Source organism: Cygnus olor, chromosome 10, assembly GCF_009769625.2.
Source record: "Cygnus olor isolate bCygOlo1 chromosome 10, bCygOlo1.pri.v2, whole genome shotgun sequence".
NCBI lineage: Eukaryota > Metazoa > Chordata > Aves > Anseriformes > Anatidae > Cygnus > Cygnus olor.
In genome coordinates, this window is record NC_049178.1 from 8,419,433 (window position 1) to 8,436,965 (window position 17,533).

Here is a 17,533-nt window from a genome sequence, read left to right on the forward strand (position 1 = left end):
CAAGGTGAAGAGACTACATCTGTAAATGGTTGGTACTTCAGCCGAAGCAAGGTGGATGTCGGTTGTGGTCCCTCCTCCACGAGTGCCAAAGGGACGCAGGACGAAGCCAGGCTCGTGCCCATCGCTGCGCAGCCGGAACAGCGTGCACGCGTGCCAAGTGTGCATGGTGGAGCCCCCACGCCCCCCAGAACCACAGGCAGCCTCCAGAATGATGGAGGAAGAGAAAGCCAGGGTGCTTCCCACACCACGACAAGGGCAGAGCCTCCTCCGCTGACAGAGGCAGAAGCTGCTCGGAAGAGGGCTGAGAAATGCTTCATTGCACGCCAATTTTTGCAGCTCTTTAGACAAGTGAAACCTTTTATTGTCCCTATCAGGAAGCAGAAGAGCTGATAAAGACTCTGTTCACCACATACCTGCAAGGGAAATCTCAGGGCTATCAGAATTGTTAAAGGGATAAACCTGTCCAATTAAATCCCCTCTGCACTTTTGATATATGCTTGTGCCAGCTGTAAATGGAGCTTGGAACCTGTCCCAGCTGAGCAGCAGCGCACTGAGCGCTCAGCTGGGACTGAAACACAACTGCATGGCCCCGCGGACCGGCTCTCGCCCCGAGAAGCCGCCTCGGGAAGCGCTTTCCAGCCACGCGCCCAGCTCCCTCTCGCCTGCCATCAGAGGATCCTGAAGCACAGCCAAGAGCTGCCTACACCCTCACATCGGAAGGAATAAGCAAGGAAAAAATGCCAGGAAGCGGGAAAACCCAAAACGTGAGGGCGGTAGGTGGAAATCGGAGACTAAACTGAGAGATTTGCTTAAGGCCCTCAGAAAACCCCAGCCTTACTCATCTCCAGATCAACATCTTCACTGTGCGCCGAGTCCCGGCTCTTCCAGCCACCCCTCCTCAGGATCCCAAGCAAAGGAAGGGGGGAACGCCACAGCCTCCTAAAGCAGTGATCGCTCAGACTCCCCAGCCCCAGGAAACCCATCCAGCCATTCCTGCAACATGCTTGCAGAAAAACAGAAAATCCCCAGATTTTTCCTTTGTACTCCTTTGTCCCTGGGGGTGTTTAAGGAAAGGTTGGATGCGGTGCTTAGGGGCATGGTTTAGTGGGTGATAGGTGGACGGTTGGACCAGATGATCTCGGAGGTCTTTTCCAACCTTAATGATTCTGTGATTCATTTTTCTGCAAAAGAAAATGCCAAGTGCGGGTTTTCCTACTCTTCTTGCAGGAAAATCTCAAAGCCTTCAGTGAAAAACATTGTGAGCTCTCACACCTCAGCTGAAGGAACAGGAGCGGTGAACCCTCCTACCAAAGCCCTCCTGTTCCCCAAGTGCTCAGCCCACACTGGAGCTAAATACATAGCAACAAAAATAGGCAGTTAAATTCCACAACAACAGAATAAACAAGAGCCGCAAACTTTTCCCCTAACCACTGGTAAGTGCTGTTAGCTCTCCCATCAGCACGGAGCCACGCTGGGTGTGCCAGACCTGCTGCACATACACACGTGTGCCATATATACGCACAGACACCATAAATTCTGGGATGTGAAAGGCCACTTTGCTGCCCTTATGCTCAACACGTAGCACAGGTACCTGGATCCTACAGCGAGTCCCTGAATTCTTCGCCAGCCGACGCAAGAGCAGTTACATCCTCAGGCCCTGCAGGTCGGCCCCGGCTCTGCCACGTGCACCGCAGCGGGATGAAGACCTGCTCGCGGCTGCTCCGCTCTCCGGGAGGACGAGGAGTTATTTCCAGTCGTGCCTGGGCACCGCTCCCAAGCGCAGACGCTTACACAGCCTCCGCAGCGCGAGGAGCGCCGCCGTTCTGCCCAGGGCTGTGGCGCAGGAGGGAAGGGATTGCGGCACCAAGAGCCGGTGAGCTGCACTGCTGGGAGAAATGCCGGCACCGCCAGCCTCACCGCCGGGACCGTGCCGCCAAAAGGCTCTTTGGGAAAAACGCGGGCACTGCCTCGCCACCCATGGCACCCGACAAAGGCTTTGACAGGACATCTCGGTTACCAAACGCCAGTGGTAATTGCATTCCCCGCACCCAGGCTGGTGCCCAGGACCGAAGAGCAGTGACAGATGCCACCGGCACAGAGGGACGTGGGGGTCCCCGAGAGCCAGGGCTGGGCCACCCCGAGCCCCTCTGCAGCTCCATCTCTGCCCCAGCGCCCTGCAGTGCCCGATGCCAGAGCGTGCAGGTGTTTGTGCCGTGCTTTATGGAGAGGGGGAAGAACGCCAGCATAGACAGCAGTCTGCAGGCAGGTCACAGCATATAAATAGCTTGCTTCAGGGCATAACCCACTCGGTAAACTGTGGGATGTGCCGTTCTCAGGAGGCAAGCAAATTGTCTGTGTTTAAATATGTGCAGAATGAAGCAGTCATCATCCCAAGCAGCCTTCACAAGAACTGTATAAAAAGTAGAAACAAGCCTAAAACATAGCCTAGGATCTAAAATTTCCATCTCTCAGCCGCCTCCTCCATCAAATCACAACTCCCTTCTCCCCCAGTCTGCGGAGCTTTGGGAAGGGACAGACTCTGCGGCACAGCTCGTGCACTTCGCCTATTTAGACAGACTCGGGGTGTCCCCAGACCTGAAGGAGAGGGGGAGCACTCCGAGATGGCATGTCATGAACAACGACCTCCTCCTGGGGTTGCTTCCCACCACCAACCTTTTACTGCAGAGATGCTTTTGTAGCAACAGAATTATCTGAGGTGTTCAGCTTGTACAGCAGAAATAACGTCAAGCAACTCCTCAGCCACTTGCACTGACACTTTCCGAAGTCTTTCATCACCTCCGTAGCCCCGCTGCTACCCTCTCGCTTTGATCCGAGCCGTGTGTGTTTTCAGGACAGGCGAGGAAGCGGGTCCGGGCTGCGGAGATCTCCTCATGGTCACAAGCAGCCGATGGAGCTGGGGCCTGCAGGGACACGGTGTGGCACCAAGGAACCACCCGGGCCCAGGCCCCGGCAGAGCACGAAGCAAGAAGGGCAGCAGCACGCCCTCAGAGGGAGGGAGGGATGGTGGGAAGTGCAGGGAAGGAGAGAGGCACTAGTTCTGGGCATGCAGAGGAGACAAGTGGCTGGATACAGTGGCATGGGAAGCTGGAGGACTGGGGAAAACTAGAAAGGCTGCACTGAGAGAAGACAACCAAAGGGCTTGAAGAATGCCTTTCAGGTTTCGGAACACAGAGGTGGCACCCACCCCATGCACTCCCCAAGTGACAGCTTTGCCCTGGCTCAGTCATGCCCTGCCAGCAGCAAACTCCAACGGGGCAGGAGGCACTCCTGCCTCTCCCATGCTCCAAGAGCCATCCGAGCCCACAGCGTTGCTGAAAGCAGGACTCCAGAAAGACAAAAACTAAGGTGGTGGGACTCCTAAACGAGTTCAGAGAAGTCCTAGCTTGTAGGTACATGTCTTTCAGGACACATAGAAAAGCCAGGATGGCTCCAATACACTGAGAAACCAAAGAAGAGATAGAAAAATTAAGTTGGAAAAGAGTGGCAAAAGAGCGCGTTTGGCAAACAAACAGCCTGTTGAATTCTAGTCTCAGATGATGTCGAGCCGTGAGCCAGCCAGCTGTGATTCCCAGCACAAGGAAAACACAACAGGGATGACACACAGGCATTAACTCCCCAGTAGTCATTTGGCAGTCTGCCACCTCGCTCCTTTCCACAGGGTAAAAGAAGATGCTTTTCTTGGCCCTAACGAGCGCAAACTCATCAGCATGGACAGGAGGAGCCCGTTGAGCTTGTACCCAGGCAGGTACCTACCTGCTCTGCTCTTTCCTTATCCCTCACCCCTGAAACTTCCTCATAATGCAATACTCCAGGTATATTTAACATCGTCTCCTTCAGGAGTTACTCCATTTTAGCAGTACCTTTTATTTCTGTTTCGAAGGAGAGGAGCTGTACTTTTGGTATTGAAGACCACCTCTTCTACCTCCTCTCCTGCTAATGCATGGGAGTAAGGGGGAGCTGGAAGCAGAGACCCTAAAGCAGACTGTGAGGGAAGGCTCAGAGCAATAAAGTCGTTGTGGAGAAAGGACACTGGAGGACACTGGGGAAAAGGAAAGCTAGAGCTGATGCAAATCCCCATCAAGCAGAGGCTGCTGCATGGGACACAAGGCAAAAGCCCCCTGGGAACCAGCTGTAGATGCTGTTCTGGAATGGGTGGGAATTGCAAAAAGATCTTCCTAGGAATTTTTCTGTCCTATGATGAGGCCGACATCAGGTATGATGGTCTGGAACAAAAAGGGAAGGGCAGAATCCAAACAACCAGCTCCTTGCAGATGACTTATTTTTTGGAAGCAATCACCCTCGCTGCCACACACGCCTGGCTCCAGCACTCCTCTGAAACGTAGGTGGGAAGTCAGAGGTCCTGCAGTGCCAGACCCACGCCGTGGCACGGCACCGTGGCCACCCAGCCATCAACAAGCGTCGTGGTGTAGTGGCCTTGTGCTTGACTTCTGGTTCTAGAAATGCAACACACAAGGTAAGAAACCAGGTGTTATTAATAAATGCTCTGCACACAGCTGAACTTTCATAATGACACGTTAAAATTTTCACTAAGAAACCGAGGAAAGTGATCTTTGATGGCTGGACTGAATCACCACATAAATCAGAATGCCACTCCTGCACTGAACATCCCTTGTGTGTGCCCAAAGGCTAGCTAGCACTGTCCTACAGAGCCTCATCAAAGCACAGGAAACATCCCTTCCCTCTTCTGCAGAAAAGGAAGCAGGAAGGCAACTTTTCAGCAGAGCAAGTACACAAGTGACGTGGCAATTTGTACTTCAAGCAGAGGCTCTGTTTCTCCCTCCTCACCTGCCCTCTCTGATACATGGAGTCCCACCTGCTTCAGATGCTGAAAAATATATTTCAAGAAGTCATCATCACTTTCGTGAGTCATGAGAGAAGGGGAGGAAATGACTCCAGGAGAGATGAATCAACAAAGGGGAGAGTTCAGACAAAAGAAAACACAGGCTGGAGAGGGGAATAAGCTGTGGGAGCCCCTCTCCTTTGGAGAAGCTTAGTAAAACGTGGAGGATATTCAGAAGGTCCAAATTCTCACCCATCAACTTCTTCATTTCCAGATGTTGTCAGCACCACCAACCCAAGACACCAAGTATGCACACGCGAGCTGGATGTAAGAGACTGCCCCATCCAGCAGCCGCGCTCTGAAGGAGTCCTCTTGAAAGAACTAATTCAGGTCAATGGATTCCAACAGCACCAAGTGTGAATTACCCAACAAGTCCTGCCAGAATCACTCCTTTTGGTTAGGTCCAGCAGCAGGTGAGCCCTTAGCAACGCACCAACCTCACCTGGCCAAAATCCCAAAGGAAAAGGAAGTCCAACTAGGAGACAAACGAGATTATTTGTAGGCACAGGTCCTAGCACCAGAAGATGCACAAACTCTCTTTAAATCTGTCAGTCATAGCAAAGGGTAAGAAAAAACATAGCTGGAATTCAGATGCCACAGTGGAAACCACTCAGCACAGTTGTGCTGCACAGCTCTGCCTTGTTGCCCTGTCCATCACACCGGAGCCACACGCTGCCCAGGGGCATATCAAGTTTGCAGCCACCTTCTGTCACCCCTGTCTTCCTTGAGTTGGGAAGGGGGTTGGCAAGGTGGTTGGGGTTGGGTGGGCTTTGGGGTCCCTTCCAACCCAAACCATTCTCTGATACTATGAATCCCACGTAGGCCTCATCTTTACCTCCCAAACTCCAGAATTAAATGCACGACAATCTTCACCTGAATCTGTGTGTCAGTCGCTGTGGGCACCCCCACACCACCCTGCCAGTCAGGCTGGCCTCTGACTGCCTGTGACTCGGACACCACCAGGGCTCGGCACTCCCCTGGCCTACGCAGGTGTCCTGTGATTCCTCCCGCGTACGTCCTGTGAGCAACCTCTTCTTACCCAAAACATGGCGGGTCACTTACAGCTCCTCACCGCCCTACTTCCAGCTCAGCTGTCGCACCACTCCTCCTCTCACCACGGGGCTTTTTCCTCTGCTCCCACTCCTGCCTGTCAGGCCGAAGGGTGACCAGGAGTCTTTCTGGCCATACCCCATATGCAGACAACAGCCACGCTATCTGCTCCAAGGCCTCCCCGTGTCCCTCACCCCACACAAGCACTTCCAGTTGGCCGTGCTGCCAGACATGCCCTGCACAGCTTCATCCTGCTCGCTGCAGGCAGGTATTTGAGAGGCCACTACAGCTCCTGGATGTGAAAATCCCACGGCTCCCACACCCCACGGCAGCGGTGAGGGTATCTCCGTTTCTCCAGGAAGGCAATGGCTTGTCTCTGCCCGGCGGTAGAGCAGAACCCTGCTGCTGCCTTGTTACAGCCACTGCCGGGTTTTACTGCGCCGGCACCACGAACAGATTACCTTGCTCCACTACAGATAAAGTGAACTCATTTTAAAAGGAGTATTACAAAATAGGACGGTAGATTGGAATTGTACATAGGCACCCATAAGGGCAACTCACACATGCAGTCAATCACAGGATTCAAGTGCCAGGCACCAGCACAAACATTTCAGTTCATGCTCTCCTAAACAGGAAAAAAAACACCCTACTTGTCTGAAACGCTTTCATAAGCTATTGTAGGCACACTGGAAGCACCTTTGCTCCCACTTACCACATACCCAGTTAAATGACTGGGTAGAATTTGCTGCCAGGCTTTTGCTGTCACTCGTATTCTTGTGGCAGCACCTTCAGGTGTTAACATGACACTGGGAGAAGATAAAAATCCAGAAAATAAAAATCCAGAAGATACCTACAGTAGACCCACACTTCCTTGCATGACAGCTGAGACATATTCCAGAAAATATCCATATGAATAAGTGCAATTGCAGGATGCAGTTCCCAGAAAAGGCCACACAACCATAGAAATTACTTCGAAGCCAAGATCATAATGCTACAACAGCATCAAACACCTTTCTTAAAACTGAATATATCAGTCAGAGCATTATCACGCAGGCCCATCATCTTACCTTTAAAGCACGGACTTTCTTGGCCAGTAGGCTCTCGATGTCTCCTGCAACCTTCTCCACTAACTTCCTGGGCACATTCTCCTTGACTTCAAACAGGTTTCTGTTCTCATTGTAGATCTAAGAAGGAGAATAAAAGGCAGTCAGTATTACAGGGATGTACAGCAGCCTTGCCACAGAAAAGCCAGACCTCTACCACAGAAGAACTTCAGCCACATGGATTAGGCAACAATGCAAGCTGTGGGAATAAGGTGGTGGAAGGCTTTGCAACCAACAAAACACAAGGCACCTGCTTTATAGCTTCTCTCCTTCATGCGTGCTGGCCACAAACATCCCCTCGTGAAAAGCCGAGCTGCCCACCTCGCTGCCCACACCCAGCTCTGCTGGGCCGAACCAGCAGTCCCGCAGAGCCACCACGCTTCCTCCTGTGCTATTCCACACCTACACACACCCCTAAAGCCACTGACAGTTCCCAAGTCCCCTTCCCAAGGGCACTTTCAGCATTTTGCAAATGCAAGTCCAAGGGCACTGAGCCTGCTGGAGTTCAAGAAGTGTTTGGACAACGCCGTCAGACACAGGGTTTGATTTTTGGGTTGTCCTCTGTGGAGCCAGGAGTTGTACTCAGTGATCCTTGAGGGTCCCTCCCCACTCGGGATATTCTGGGGTTCGATGAGCCCCCTGACTGCTGGACCTTTGCACCGCCTGCACGGTTCTGTAGGTACCGATACCGAGCCTGGCAGCCCCGACACAGGCAGCAGCGGGTACCAGGAACTGCAGCGAGGGGAGCATGTGACGTGGGGTAAAACCTCAGCCCTAAGCAAGCCATAATGACGTGGCACCATCAGAAAGTCAGGATTTTGCCAACTAGTCTAGAACCCAGCCATGTTGTGGTGGGGAAGGCGGGGAGAGGCACAGACGCGTCTGGGGCAGGTGCAGTTACCCAGATGTGAGTGTTTGCACTCAAACCCCGCAGCTGAGACCCAGGGGCCTGCCCTCCCAAGCCACGTCACTCAGCTAGAGGACAGAGTCAGCCCCATAGGAAGAGCAGTGGGCATCAGCACTGCCCCAGCGAGAAGGGATCAGTCCCAGCACAAGACTTCTGAATCACCAAGCTCTCGGTCACCTCCTCTGAGCATTTTCGTATCTGTTAACTCTCCGTCTGCACAATCAGGTGCCACCAATACAGGGAGGAAGAGAAGAGCTTTTTGCAATCATCTGAGATTAGAAAGAAGTCCTCATGATTTATCTTTTCTTAAATAAGATGCATGAAGAAAATCATGCGGCACACACCACAGATCTTCTGCTTCTCTCTGAATATTCCCGGGCTACCTGCAAATATCGGGACTTCTGGACATGAAGATGTCCAGCAGCAGAAAGCCCTCCAAGGAGACCTGGGCCTCCCCAAGGACACAGCTGACTCCACACTTCACTGCAACTTCCACGCCACGCACGCCTAGCCCCGGCCCAAGCCTGCATGCTCCTTGGGAGTTGAACCCTTGCGTCCCACCTGCCCAGGGGACACGACGACATTCTTCGCTGGAGCTTCTTTAGAATGCAAAGGAAGAGACCAGCTGGTACATAAACCATCCCAGCTCACAAAGCACCTGCCTGACCCTGCTGTGCTCTGCCTCGTCTCTCAGAGCAGCACCAAAATGCAAACTGCTTCCATGAGACCGAGGCCAGCCTTGGAAATCTCCACGGTCAGCCCAGCTGCGTGAAGGAAGGAGCAGGCTCAGGTTTGGCCGGGACCCCAGCAGGTTGGTGCCACCACAGCTGTGTCCCTTGGCTATGGCAGAGGTGAAAGGAACCAAGGTGATGAGCTGGGGTGCTTCATGGGCACGCAGGTGCCCGGGCCCAGGCGGCGGCAGAGCACGCAGCTCAGGAACAGGATGGAAACACCACAGAAGACACCGTTCTGATACGTTGTGGAATTACTTATTCCACCCTTTTTTCTTTTCCAGAAAGTAATGAGCTGAGCAGGAAGCAGCCCTGCTCCCTGAAAAGCAAGTGAGTAGGGGTCTGCCCCCCCCCCCAGCCTCCACTTGCCTTTTGTGGTTAAACAAAGTGGTTTCCGAGGTTGAAGCCACAGGAGAATGCTCTGAACGAAGCAAAAGGATGCTCTTTTGGCTTTGCACGGTCCCTCCAGACCCGCAGGGTTAATCTGCAGGCTTCAACTGCTTTCTGCAAGTCTTGCTGCAGTCCCTGCTCTGCCCGAGCTCCTCCTTTCTTCTACACCACTACGAAATTCCTAACAAGACTCCTCCCTCATCAGCCTTGTACCCAGGCATACCATCCCTCCATCCTAGCTCTACTCCAGGCACCTGGTTTTCCAAAACCCAAAACCCAACCAAACCCTGCGGGATTCAAGCGATGTCCCCAGGCTGCTGGGACTGGTAACCTAGCGCTCCGCTCCTCCATCAGTGGGACCGCACGCAAAAGGCTCAGAACCGCTCACTTCTGAAGCTGCTGGAGAAAACTGCACTGCCGTAAATTCTCCTGCGGTGACTGACCTGCGAGAGCATCGACGCAGCAAGTCAAACACCCGCAGTCCTCGGCCGACTCCCAGGCCCCCAGGGAGCACTGCTCCGACGCCCCTGGAGGCTCTGCAGGCTTCAGCCCCAGCAGTTCCCAAGGACGGGTCACTCCAAGCACGTTTTTCAGCCAGCCCGACCGCAAGGGCTCCACTCGAACCATTCTGGTCCCCAATCCACCCGTGCTCCACGTCAGTTCGGCACCTCCTGCCTTGTACTGCAGGCGGTCGCTGCGTGAGAGCAGCTGCCCTGCAGGCGATGCTTTAGCAAGAGGCCACGGTGCAGAGGCACCCGCAGGCTCCAGCAGGGATGGGTTTTAGGTGTCCCACCCCAGCCAAAGCTGCAGGCTGCAAAGCACGTCCTGCCAGCAGCAACAGATCCTGCTCCACAGAAAAGCATCTCACGCCAGCACACAAAAGGTTAAAGCGGGGAAAACTCCGCACAAAGCAATATTCTCTCATATTCTTTTTTTCCCCTTGGTAAGTAACAACACAACAAAATAATGTGTTTGGAAGGCGTGCGCTACCTCCAGCTGAGCAGCGGCAATTAGGAAAGCAAAGAGGAGCAATCTTCAAGGAGAACGCTTTGGGTAAGGAGGGCGTCCTGACATTAGTGCTTTCCTATTATGAAACAGAAAATTGGCTCCTATTGGTTACGGACAGAAATGGTGCCTGTCCGCAAGGGAGGAGAAACAGAAAAAGAAGCCAGGAGATGTTCCTCCACACTCCCTGCAGCTGCGGAGCTCTGCAGTCGTCTTGGCCGAGCAGTTCATCGGCGCTAATTAGAGCAATCCGGCATGAATTAACGGTGACCATACGAGCACAAGAACGTATGGGGCAGGCAGGGGGATGAATGGTGGCGCTCCAGGCAATTAGGGTAGGATGGAAATGTTCCAGTGGAACAATTCGCTTTGGGTCGCTCGGAACCCGGCCACACTTTACCTATGTAAGGTGACATTTCCCATACCGGGTTTTTCCTCAAGCTGAACGTGAGGGAGAATTTACTGGCCAAAGAAAGATTCCTCAGCTGCGAAGGAATCTTTGCTTAGTCGTTTTTGCACTTAGTTTCGTCCATACCAGACAGCCATTCTCATTGAAATTCTCCTCTGACCCGGTGCTCTGGGACACGGGTTTGAAATCTGTACCAGCAGTGACCTTGGGGTCGCGACACCGCCGCTGCTGGCTGCACGCAGAGGGCTCCAACGCAGCCATACCGGCGCTCGTGGGGAGAAGGGCTGGCGGCCCTTCCCCTGAAGTACCCAGGGGAGCGTCAGCACTCGGCCGGCACAGCGGGGATGGGGGCCGAGAGCGAGGTCATGGCTGCAGACCTCGGACAGGAGTGTGGGGAGCGCTGGGGCTGGATGTGGGAGCCAGGGGGCCAGGCATGGCCGTGGGAAGGGGCCCAGCAGGGGAAGCAGACTGAGCTGGGACCTGGCAGGAGCCGGGGAAATATTAACGTGGGCAAAACAACAGAAACTACTGAGCTGGAACTGAAAAAAAAAGAAAAAAAAGAAAGAAATGGTGGCAGGTGAGGGGGGCAGGAAAATCAAACACCTCGAGACAACCCATTTTCATTCAAAATGCTTCAAAGTGTAGTGCAATTGTAAGCAGATGAGAAGATCTACAACAGCAAAGTGCTAAGTAGCCTTACTAAAAGGCAGAGCTGGTAACACAACCAATTATCAATACACATTCGCAGCAGCAACAGTATAATCGAAGAAGCAGATCTGATACTGCCTCAGAACATTCATACTCTAAATTCACTTGTTTGCCTTGCTCCTGAGGCACAACAAACGATGCTCATCTCTGCTATTAATTCCCTCTGAGCCTATACATCCAGCGAGCTGTCAGGGCTTAGAGAAAGCATTTGCCACTTCCCAATTCCCTGCGCGCGCACCCAGCACCGTGAAACCCCGCAGCCCGAGGAAGGCAGCACCGGGTGCAGACACACTCTGTTCCCCCTGGGGCTCCATTGCCACTCGCTCGGCTGCCGCGAGGGAGACCCAGAGCCTCCCCACGGGTAGGGGTACCTGATGGTGGAGCATGAAGGCAAGTGAGTTCTGGGGGAGCTCCCTGCACGGCACCGTTACCACGGGTGCCTTTGGGCAGCTCTAGACAGGAAATATTTTGTCTCCAGCCCCAGCCTCCAGCCTCCTTGGCCAGGGCAATGGGGGCGCCAATGGAGAGGCTGATGTGGGAGGGACGGCCTCCATCCAAACCAGACCCCTTCTCCTTCTCTCTCCCGCCCAGCTCCATTTTGCATCCCCCAAGAGGAGGCCCTTCCTCAAAAGCAAGCAGAGGGGCAGCACCCTCCTCTACGTGCTCAGCACCACCTCCGTGCCAAGAGTCCCCCTCTGCCCCTCTGAAAGAAGCCACCAACACACAAAAAGCCGAGCCGTGCCAAGGCACCAGGCACAGCTGTTCCGCCAGCACCTCTCAGCCCTGCTGGCCCAGGACACGGGACGTGCCCACGGCTCGAGCCCCGGCCGGGGTCTGCTCAGGGCCAAGCCCGCAGCCCCGCCACGAGAGGCTGCAGTGCTCTGCCTTGTGCTCTGCTGAACAGTCATCTTCCAGATTTTTTTTCCCCTGTATGAGTCTAATACACCTGGTTTGGACAGCTGCAGTCCATACACTGACATTTCATCACAGCGCAAAGCTGGCATGTTGCAAAAAAGCAGAGCACTACATGCAGCAGAGGAGCGGGCTGCTTTGCTGCCCCTGGCACGACACACCTACAAGGACGGGTCCTTCAGGGGAGGGAGGCCACAGACCAAAGTGCACCCCTCAAGGCACGACAGCCCTGTCCTCTGCACCCTGCCTGCACCAGAAGTGGGGCTGTGCCATGTCACACCCTACAAAGGCCATATGCCAGAAAAATAAAAGGTTTTTCCCCTGGACATTATTACGGGGGAGCAGGGGACAGCGGTATCCTCCTGCTCAGAGGGATATTTCAAACTTCTGCAGCCAGACCTGCGCTGATCATCTTCATGTAGTGACCCAGATACAGTCTCTGCAAAGGGAATTGGTTGCTGCAGCAAAGACTGCAGCAGGACACCCTCCCTTGGAGGCCCTGCCTGCTCGGGCACTCATCCAGTGCCTCTCCTGGGGCTCTGGGATCTGGTGGTCCCCACCAGACAAGCGGCAGCCTGGCCCTTTCCAAGTTTCACGCCACTTCTCGTGGGGTCCTGCCATCTCCTCACAGTTCAAGGTATTACTGAACAGCAGCAGCGGGAACCCTGCAGCAAACTGGCTCATGCTTGGGTGCACAGAGCTGACCCCTCCAACGAAGAGCAGCCTAGGGGAGAATTATCCAGCAAGGTAAATGACTGGCAAGAGCAGTTACGTGAGAGCACCGCGAGACGGTCCACGCTGAGCAGGGAGCACTGAGGCTAAGCAAGAGGTGGGGAAAAGGAGCACAAAACCCCACAGATCCTGCTGGAAGAAAAGGACTGCTCGGGGCTGCAGGTAGAGAGCTGAGACAGCACGATTCCCATCTCGCCCCTAGTCCCCTGCTGCACCCACTTCGTTAAATTTCATCGTCTGGTGCTTATATTTCTTGCCCTGATGGTAATCATTGTGGTGTCTATATTGCATTAGCAGGATGTCAGTCTCGGCGTAGCGTCAGGGACGATCAAGCAGGCGGCGATAAGAGTGATACTGGCCTGGCTGGCAGCCCGCCGGGACGAGTGGTGCTGCCTGCAGCAGGTTAGAGGGGAAGGCGGAGAAGGGGAAGCAGCAGCAGTGAGCAGCGGGGCCGCAGCCCAGCAGGGGCTCTGGGAGCCCACCCCAGCCTCTCCCCGAGGGCACCCCGAGGACACGGCTCTGCCAGCACTGTCCCGAGCCCAGGGTCTCCCCGCGCCGCCCCCTCGGGCAGCCGGATCCTGCGGAGGCCGCGCTGCCCCTTGCCACCTCCTCTGCCTTGTCCTCAGCGCGAGCCGCTGCTCCCAGCCTGCGGATGTGCTTGAGAGGGAGAGCAGGAAGCGAACAGCTTGACATTTACTAACCCCATCTCCCTCTCCTCGCGCAATGCCACTTCCCTGCTGCGCTCCTTCCTTCCACACACCTAATGAAAAGAAAGCGCCATCCGAGCAGCTCTTCACTGCTCTCCCGCAGAAGCGGGACAGGGAAACGTGCAGTTAGGCTGCTCCTCAGGGATGGCCGGCTATAATTGGAGCAAACAAACCATAGAACTAATGTCTCCATCCTTCACTAAAGAGCCTGCTAACAGGCAGCGGCAGCACAGAGGAAACCAGGGACAGACGAGAGGGCAGCCACCCACCCAGGGACAAAGGTGGCACCTGCTCCAGCGCTCCCGTCCTGCCTCACATGGCACCGGCACCCACAGCTCCCATCCTCTGCTGGACTGCTGCTCCCTCCCTCCAGGATCACAAGCCTCTGTGGATGAGACTTCAGGCCTGCCAGCCCCAAAGCGGGTCTGAGACTGCTATGCACAATTTAGCAGCTAGACAGGGATAAAGGGCTATGCGCGGTTAGCCTGGATTATATAAAAGCTCTCCTGGCCTGGGAAGCTGCTTTCAGCCTTCAGCAGCCCAAACCCCTGTACAGGGAGCGCTCAGACTGATAGACCTGCCTGGGCATCTGCAGAGACTGAAACTTCTGCTGGGTTATTCAGTAACACTCAACTCCAAATTCGGTCTTCTCCTTTCAGATGAAGCGCCTTGAAAATAAATCATCATGTCGCTGAAAACGCCAGGTCTCAGTCAGGATGCCCGCTCTGCCCAGGCGTTTCTTGCACACCCAAAGCTGCTCGGATGGCGTGGGTCTGGCTGCCAGGCCAGGGCTCGAGCCCACTGCAGCCTACTGTGCTAATAGATAAGAGGGACAAAGCAGCTACAGGATCTCCGAGCCATACCCAAATGCATTCAGAGATCACATGATCTCTAAAAATATACACACACACAGTAAACCAAAATGTAACAAACAAGCCAAAACAAAAAATAACCTGATCTTTGACTCTAGCTGTTCTCTTGGTGATCCAGCACATAAAAACAAGCTTTAGAAAGGAAAATAAAGTATTTTTAAAATACATCTGAACTGCTTTCCTTCAGGATATATGCAGAAGAGTTTTCATTAAACCACGTGGTTTCATTAAACCACATCTATACAGAACAGCTGTAGATCTTTAGATCAGCATCACTAAAATTGTACCTAGAATACCCCAGGAGGGATGCTCTCGTGGATAAAGATGTACTGCTCTGCTGTATTTCATCTTTATACTGTTCCTATCAGGACTGGTGCCTCTGCACTACGGATCATACCCCATTTACCCAATTGTCACCATGAGAATAAAATTATGTTGTACCAAAGCAAGGGATATATCAGATCAAAAGGCACATTGATAAAGCAGTGCAAATCCTTCCACGTGAAGCTCTTCCACAAATGCACGCTTGATTTATATCGGTTCAACTCAACTCAATTTCCTGCCGGTTTACCTATAAGCAAGGATTAAAATCAATTTCAGAATGGGTCATCAGTTTAACTAAAAAAAAGTCAAAGAGCTCCTTTGGGCAGGCAGCACGTGCCCTGCTGAAGCACCACGCTGGACCCACCAGGACGAGGGGCTCAGGAGGAAGGGGACACCAAAGGAGGGCCAGGAGGAGACGAGGGAATGGGGCAGGAAGCGGGGTTGGGCAGGGGCTGTGCTGGGAACGATGGCTCTGCAGGGCATGAGGATGAGATGAACCAGAGATGAGGAAGATTAGGGAAAGACTGAGCAAGAGACTCCTCTGCTTCTCAGGTGGCCCCCAGGCTCTGCGTGTGGCTGCACCTCTACCTTTCCCCCAGTTGCTGGGCCTTTTAAAACTTTTGTTTTCCTTTTTGTTTCTTCATTTCCAAGGTTGTTTAGGACACTGAAATTGCAAAAGCCAATCCACACCTGAAAAGGGAACTGGCCTGATAGAGTTCCCTGGCAGCAAGAAGGGTGAGGAAGGGACCATGATGCTACAGGAGAAAGCCAGAGGGCACCTTCCCCAGCTGCCCCTCCCGCAGCGCCCCGCGGCCGTGCAGCGGGATGAAGGCTGCTCCTCCTTCCCCAGGAGCACCCCGAATACGTGCAGCTTCCTCGCTTTGCACTGGGCGATCCCAGCCCCGAAGAGCCTCAGATCCTCGGAGACATGACTTGAAATCAATAACCAGGCCTCTTTCCCAAAACAGCTTCATCTTCTGCGCCAGAGAAGCTGCCGCCTCTCGGAGGGAGGGCTGTGGAAAAAGGCTGTGCAGGCCCCCTCTGCGCGAAGGCTCTCGGCCGTGTCTTGTAGGCTTTTCTTCTACCTAAACACAAATGAAAGTAACATTCACCTCACATCGCCTTGTCTTCCTAGTGATGGCTACCACAGGCGGAACACGGCTCTCAGCTGCAGTGATGTAAACTCAGGATAACTCCACTGACATGGAATTAAACTAAATCTCTTATTAGAGGTACAGCGATTGAAATCTAGGCCAGCATACATCAGCAAATAGCAACAGTTACCCCTACAGTTTTCTGCAGTGTAATGATAAAAAAAAAAAAAAGGGCAAAAAAAAGAAAGCAGCACTTTTAAAAATAGCAACTTTGCAATTCTCTTTATTTACCTTTTGATGTAGGTTTTGGGGCTCTCTCTGATCTTCAGGGATTCATGTTTACAAGCTTTTCTCCCTAATCTCTAGCACTAGAAGCATTTCTGTAAATCCACAGACATTTGGGAGCTGGGCTGGAAGAGACCCGTGCCTAATCCATCCCTCCAGCTCATGCAGGACCGACCCAGCCCATGCTGCTCCAAAGCCCTTCTCTTACCCACTGCGAGGCAGAGCCCAGCAACCCAGCTGATCTCCTCCAGCATTCTCCTAGCCAGCCTGTTGGAAAGTTGTTAGCAATGTCTAATATGAAGTCCTCTCTGCTGGGGCAGAGGCTCGTTAAGTTTTGTCGTATCCCCATGGGAAATGGAGAGTATATTTGTAGACAGTTTTCTTCCACGCATTTCCAAGTTTATCCCTTCTCCTGTTGGTGCTCCCTGAGCTAGTGGGGTGGGACGAGAAACTGAGACTTTAGCAAAAATACACCAAATACCTAGAGATTTACTTAACAAGGTGACCACCTGCTTCAGTTTTCAGCACAGTCATTGGAGAGGTATGGGGCAGGACGGGCACGCACCCACATAGATCCCACAGGATCTCTCTTCTGAAGTCAACCTCCAGGGAGCCAACATCTGAATGGAGAAACGCCATGAAAAGACTTAGAAACCTTCGCAGCATCGCAGAAAAGAGGGCTGGAAGGGATCACATCAACCTGTGTAGTCCCAAGCTCCTCACATACCCCAGCTGAAGGCAGTATGGATGTGTCATTTCTAATGTAACTATCACTGTTACTCCTAACATGTTTCTCTGATCTGTTCTTTAGGTCACCCAGTGATGGAGATTCCACCGCTCCACAAGATAAAATGCTCTCCGATGTCCCACGATCTTACTCAAAAACTTCTTATAATGCCTAATTTGAAAATCCCTTGCTGCAATTTAAAACAATGTTCTTGGTGGAAAGATCCAGAATTAATGAAGAACAGGCACTTCTGCCTCATGCTGCTGTGCCCCATTACATATACAAGGATTTATGTCCCACTTTAGTTCCTACTCTTGTAGGCTGAAAACCTCGATCGCTTTTGTTCTTTCCCCATAAGGTAGTGTTTTCCATTCAAGTGTCTTGGGTTAAAACAACAGTTAAGGCACAAAGTAGGAAATGCAGTTGACTGATTCTTTGCCAGGGTGCTGTTCAAAGCAGCCCACCAAAACATTAACCAGGCACCCACCGAAGCTTGGCACCTTTGACCAGACGCCCAAGAACAAGACGCTGGGGAAAAGACAGCACAGAGCAGGAGCAAGGTGAAGGGATGAAACAGAGCAGGAGCCCAGGTCATGAGCAGAACAAGGTACAGTACTTTTCGGTGGATGGGCAGAGATGGTACAAGAGCGCTCTGAGCAGGTTTGAGGAATCCTGAGATCCCAGGTCTGGATGTG

The 17,533-nt window shown here is 53.1% G+C and overlaps 1 protein-coding gene across 4 annotated transcripts in view; it reads right to left on the reverse strand.

Moving 5' to 3' along the window:
- Positions 1–17,533, reverse strand: part of CACNA2D2 (calcium voltage-gated channel auxiliary subunit alpha2delta 2) — a 194,932-nt gene that overhangs the window by 106,250 nt on the left and 71,149 nt on the right. For all 4 annotated transcript variants that reach the window (XM_040568597.1, XM_040568595.1, XM_040568596.1 and 1 more), the window contains exon 3: positions 7,000–7,116. In XM_040568597.1, the coding sequence (XP_040424531.1) occupies positions 7,000–7,116 (117 nt within the window). The remainder of the gene's footprint in view (positions 1–6,999; positions 7,117–17,533) is intronic.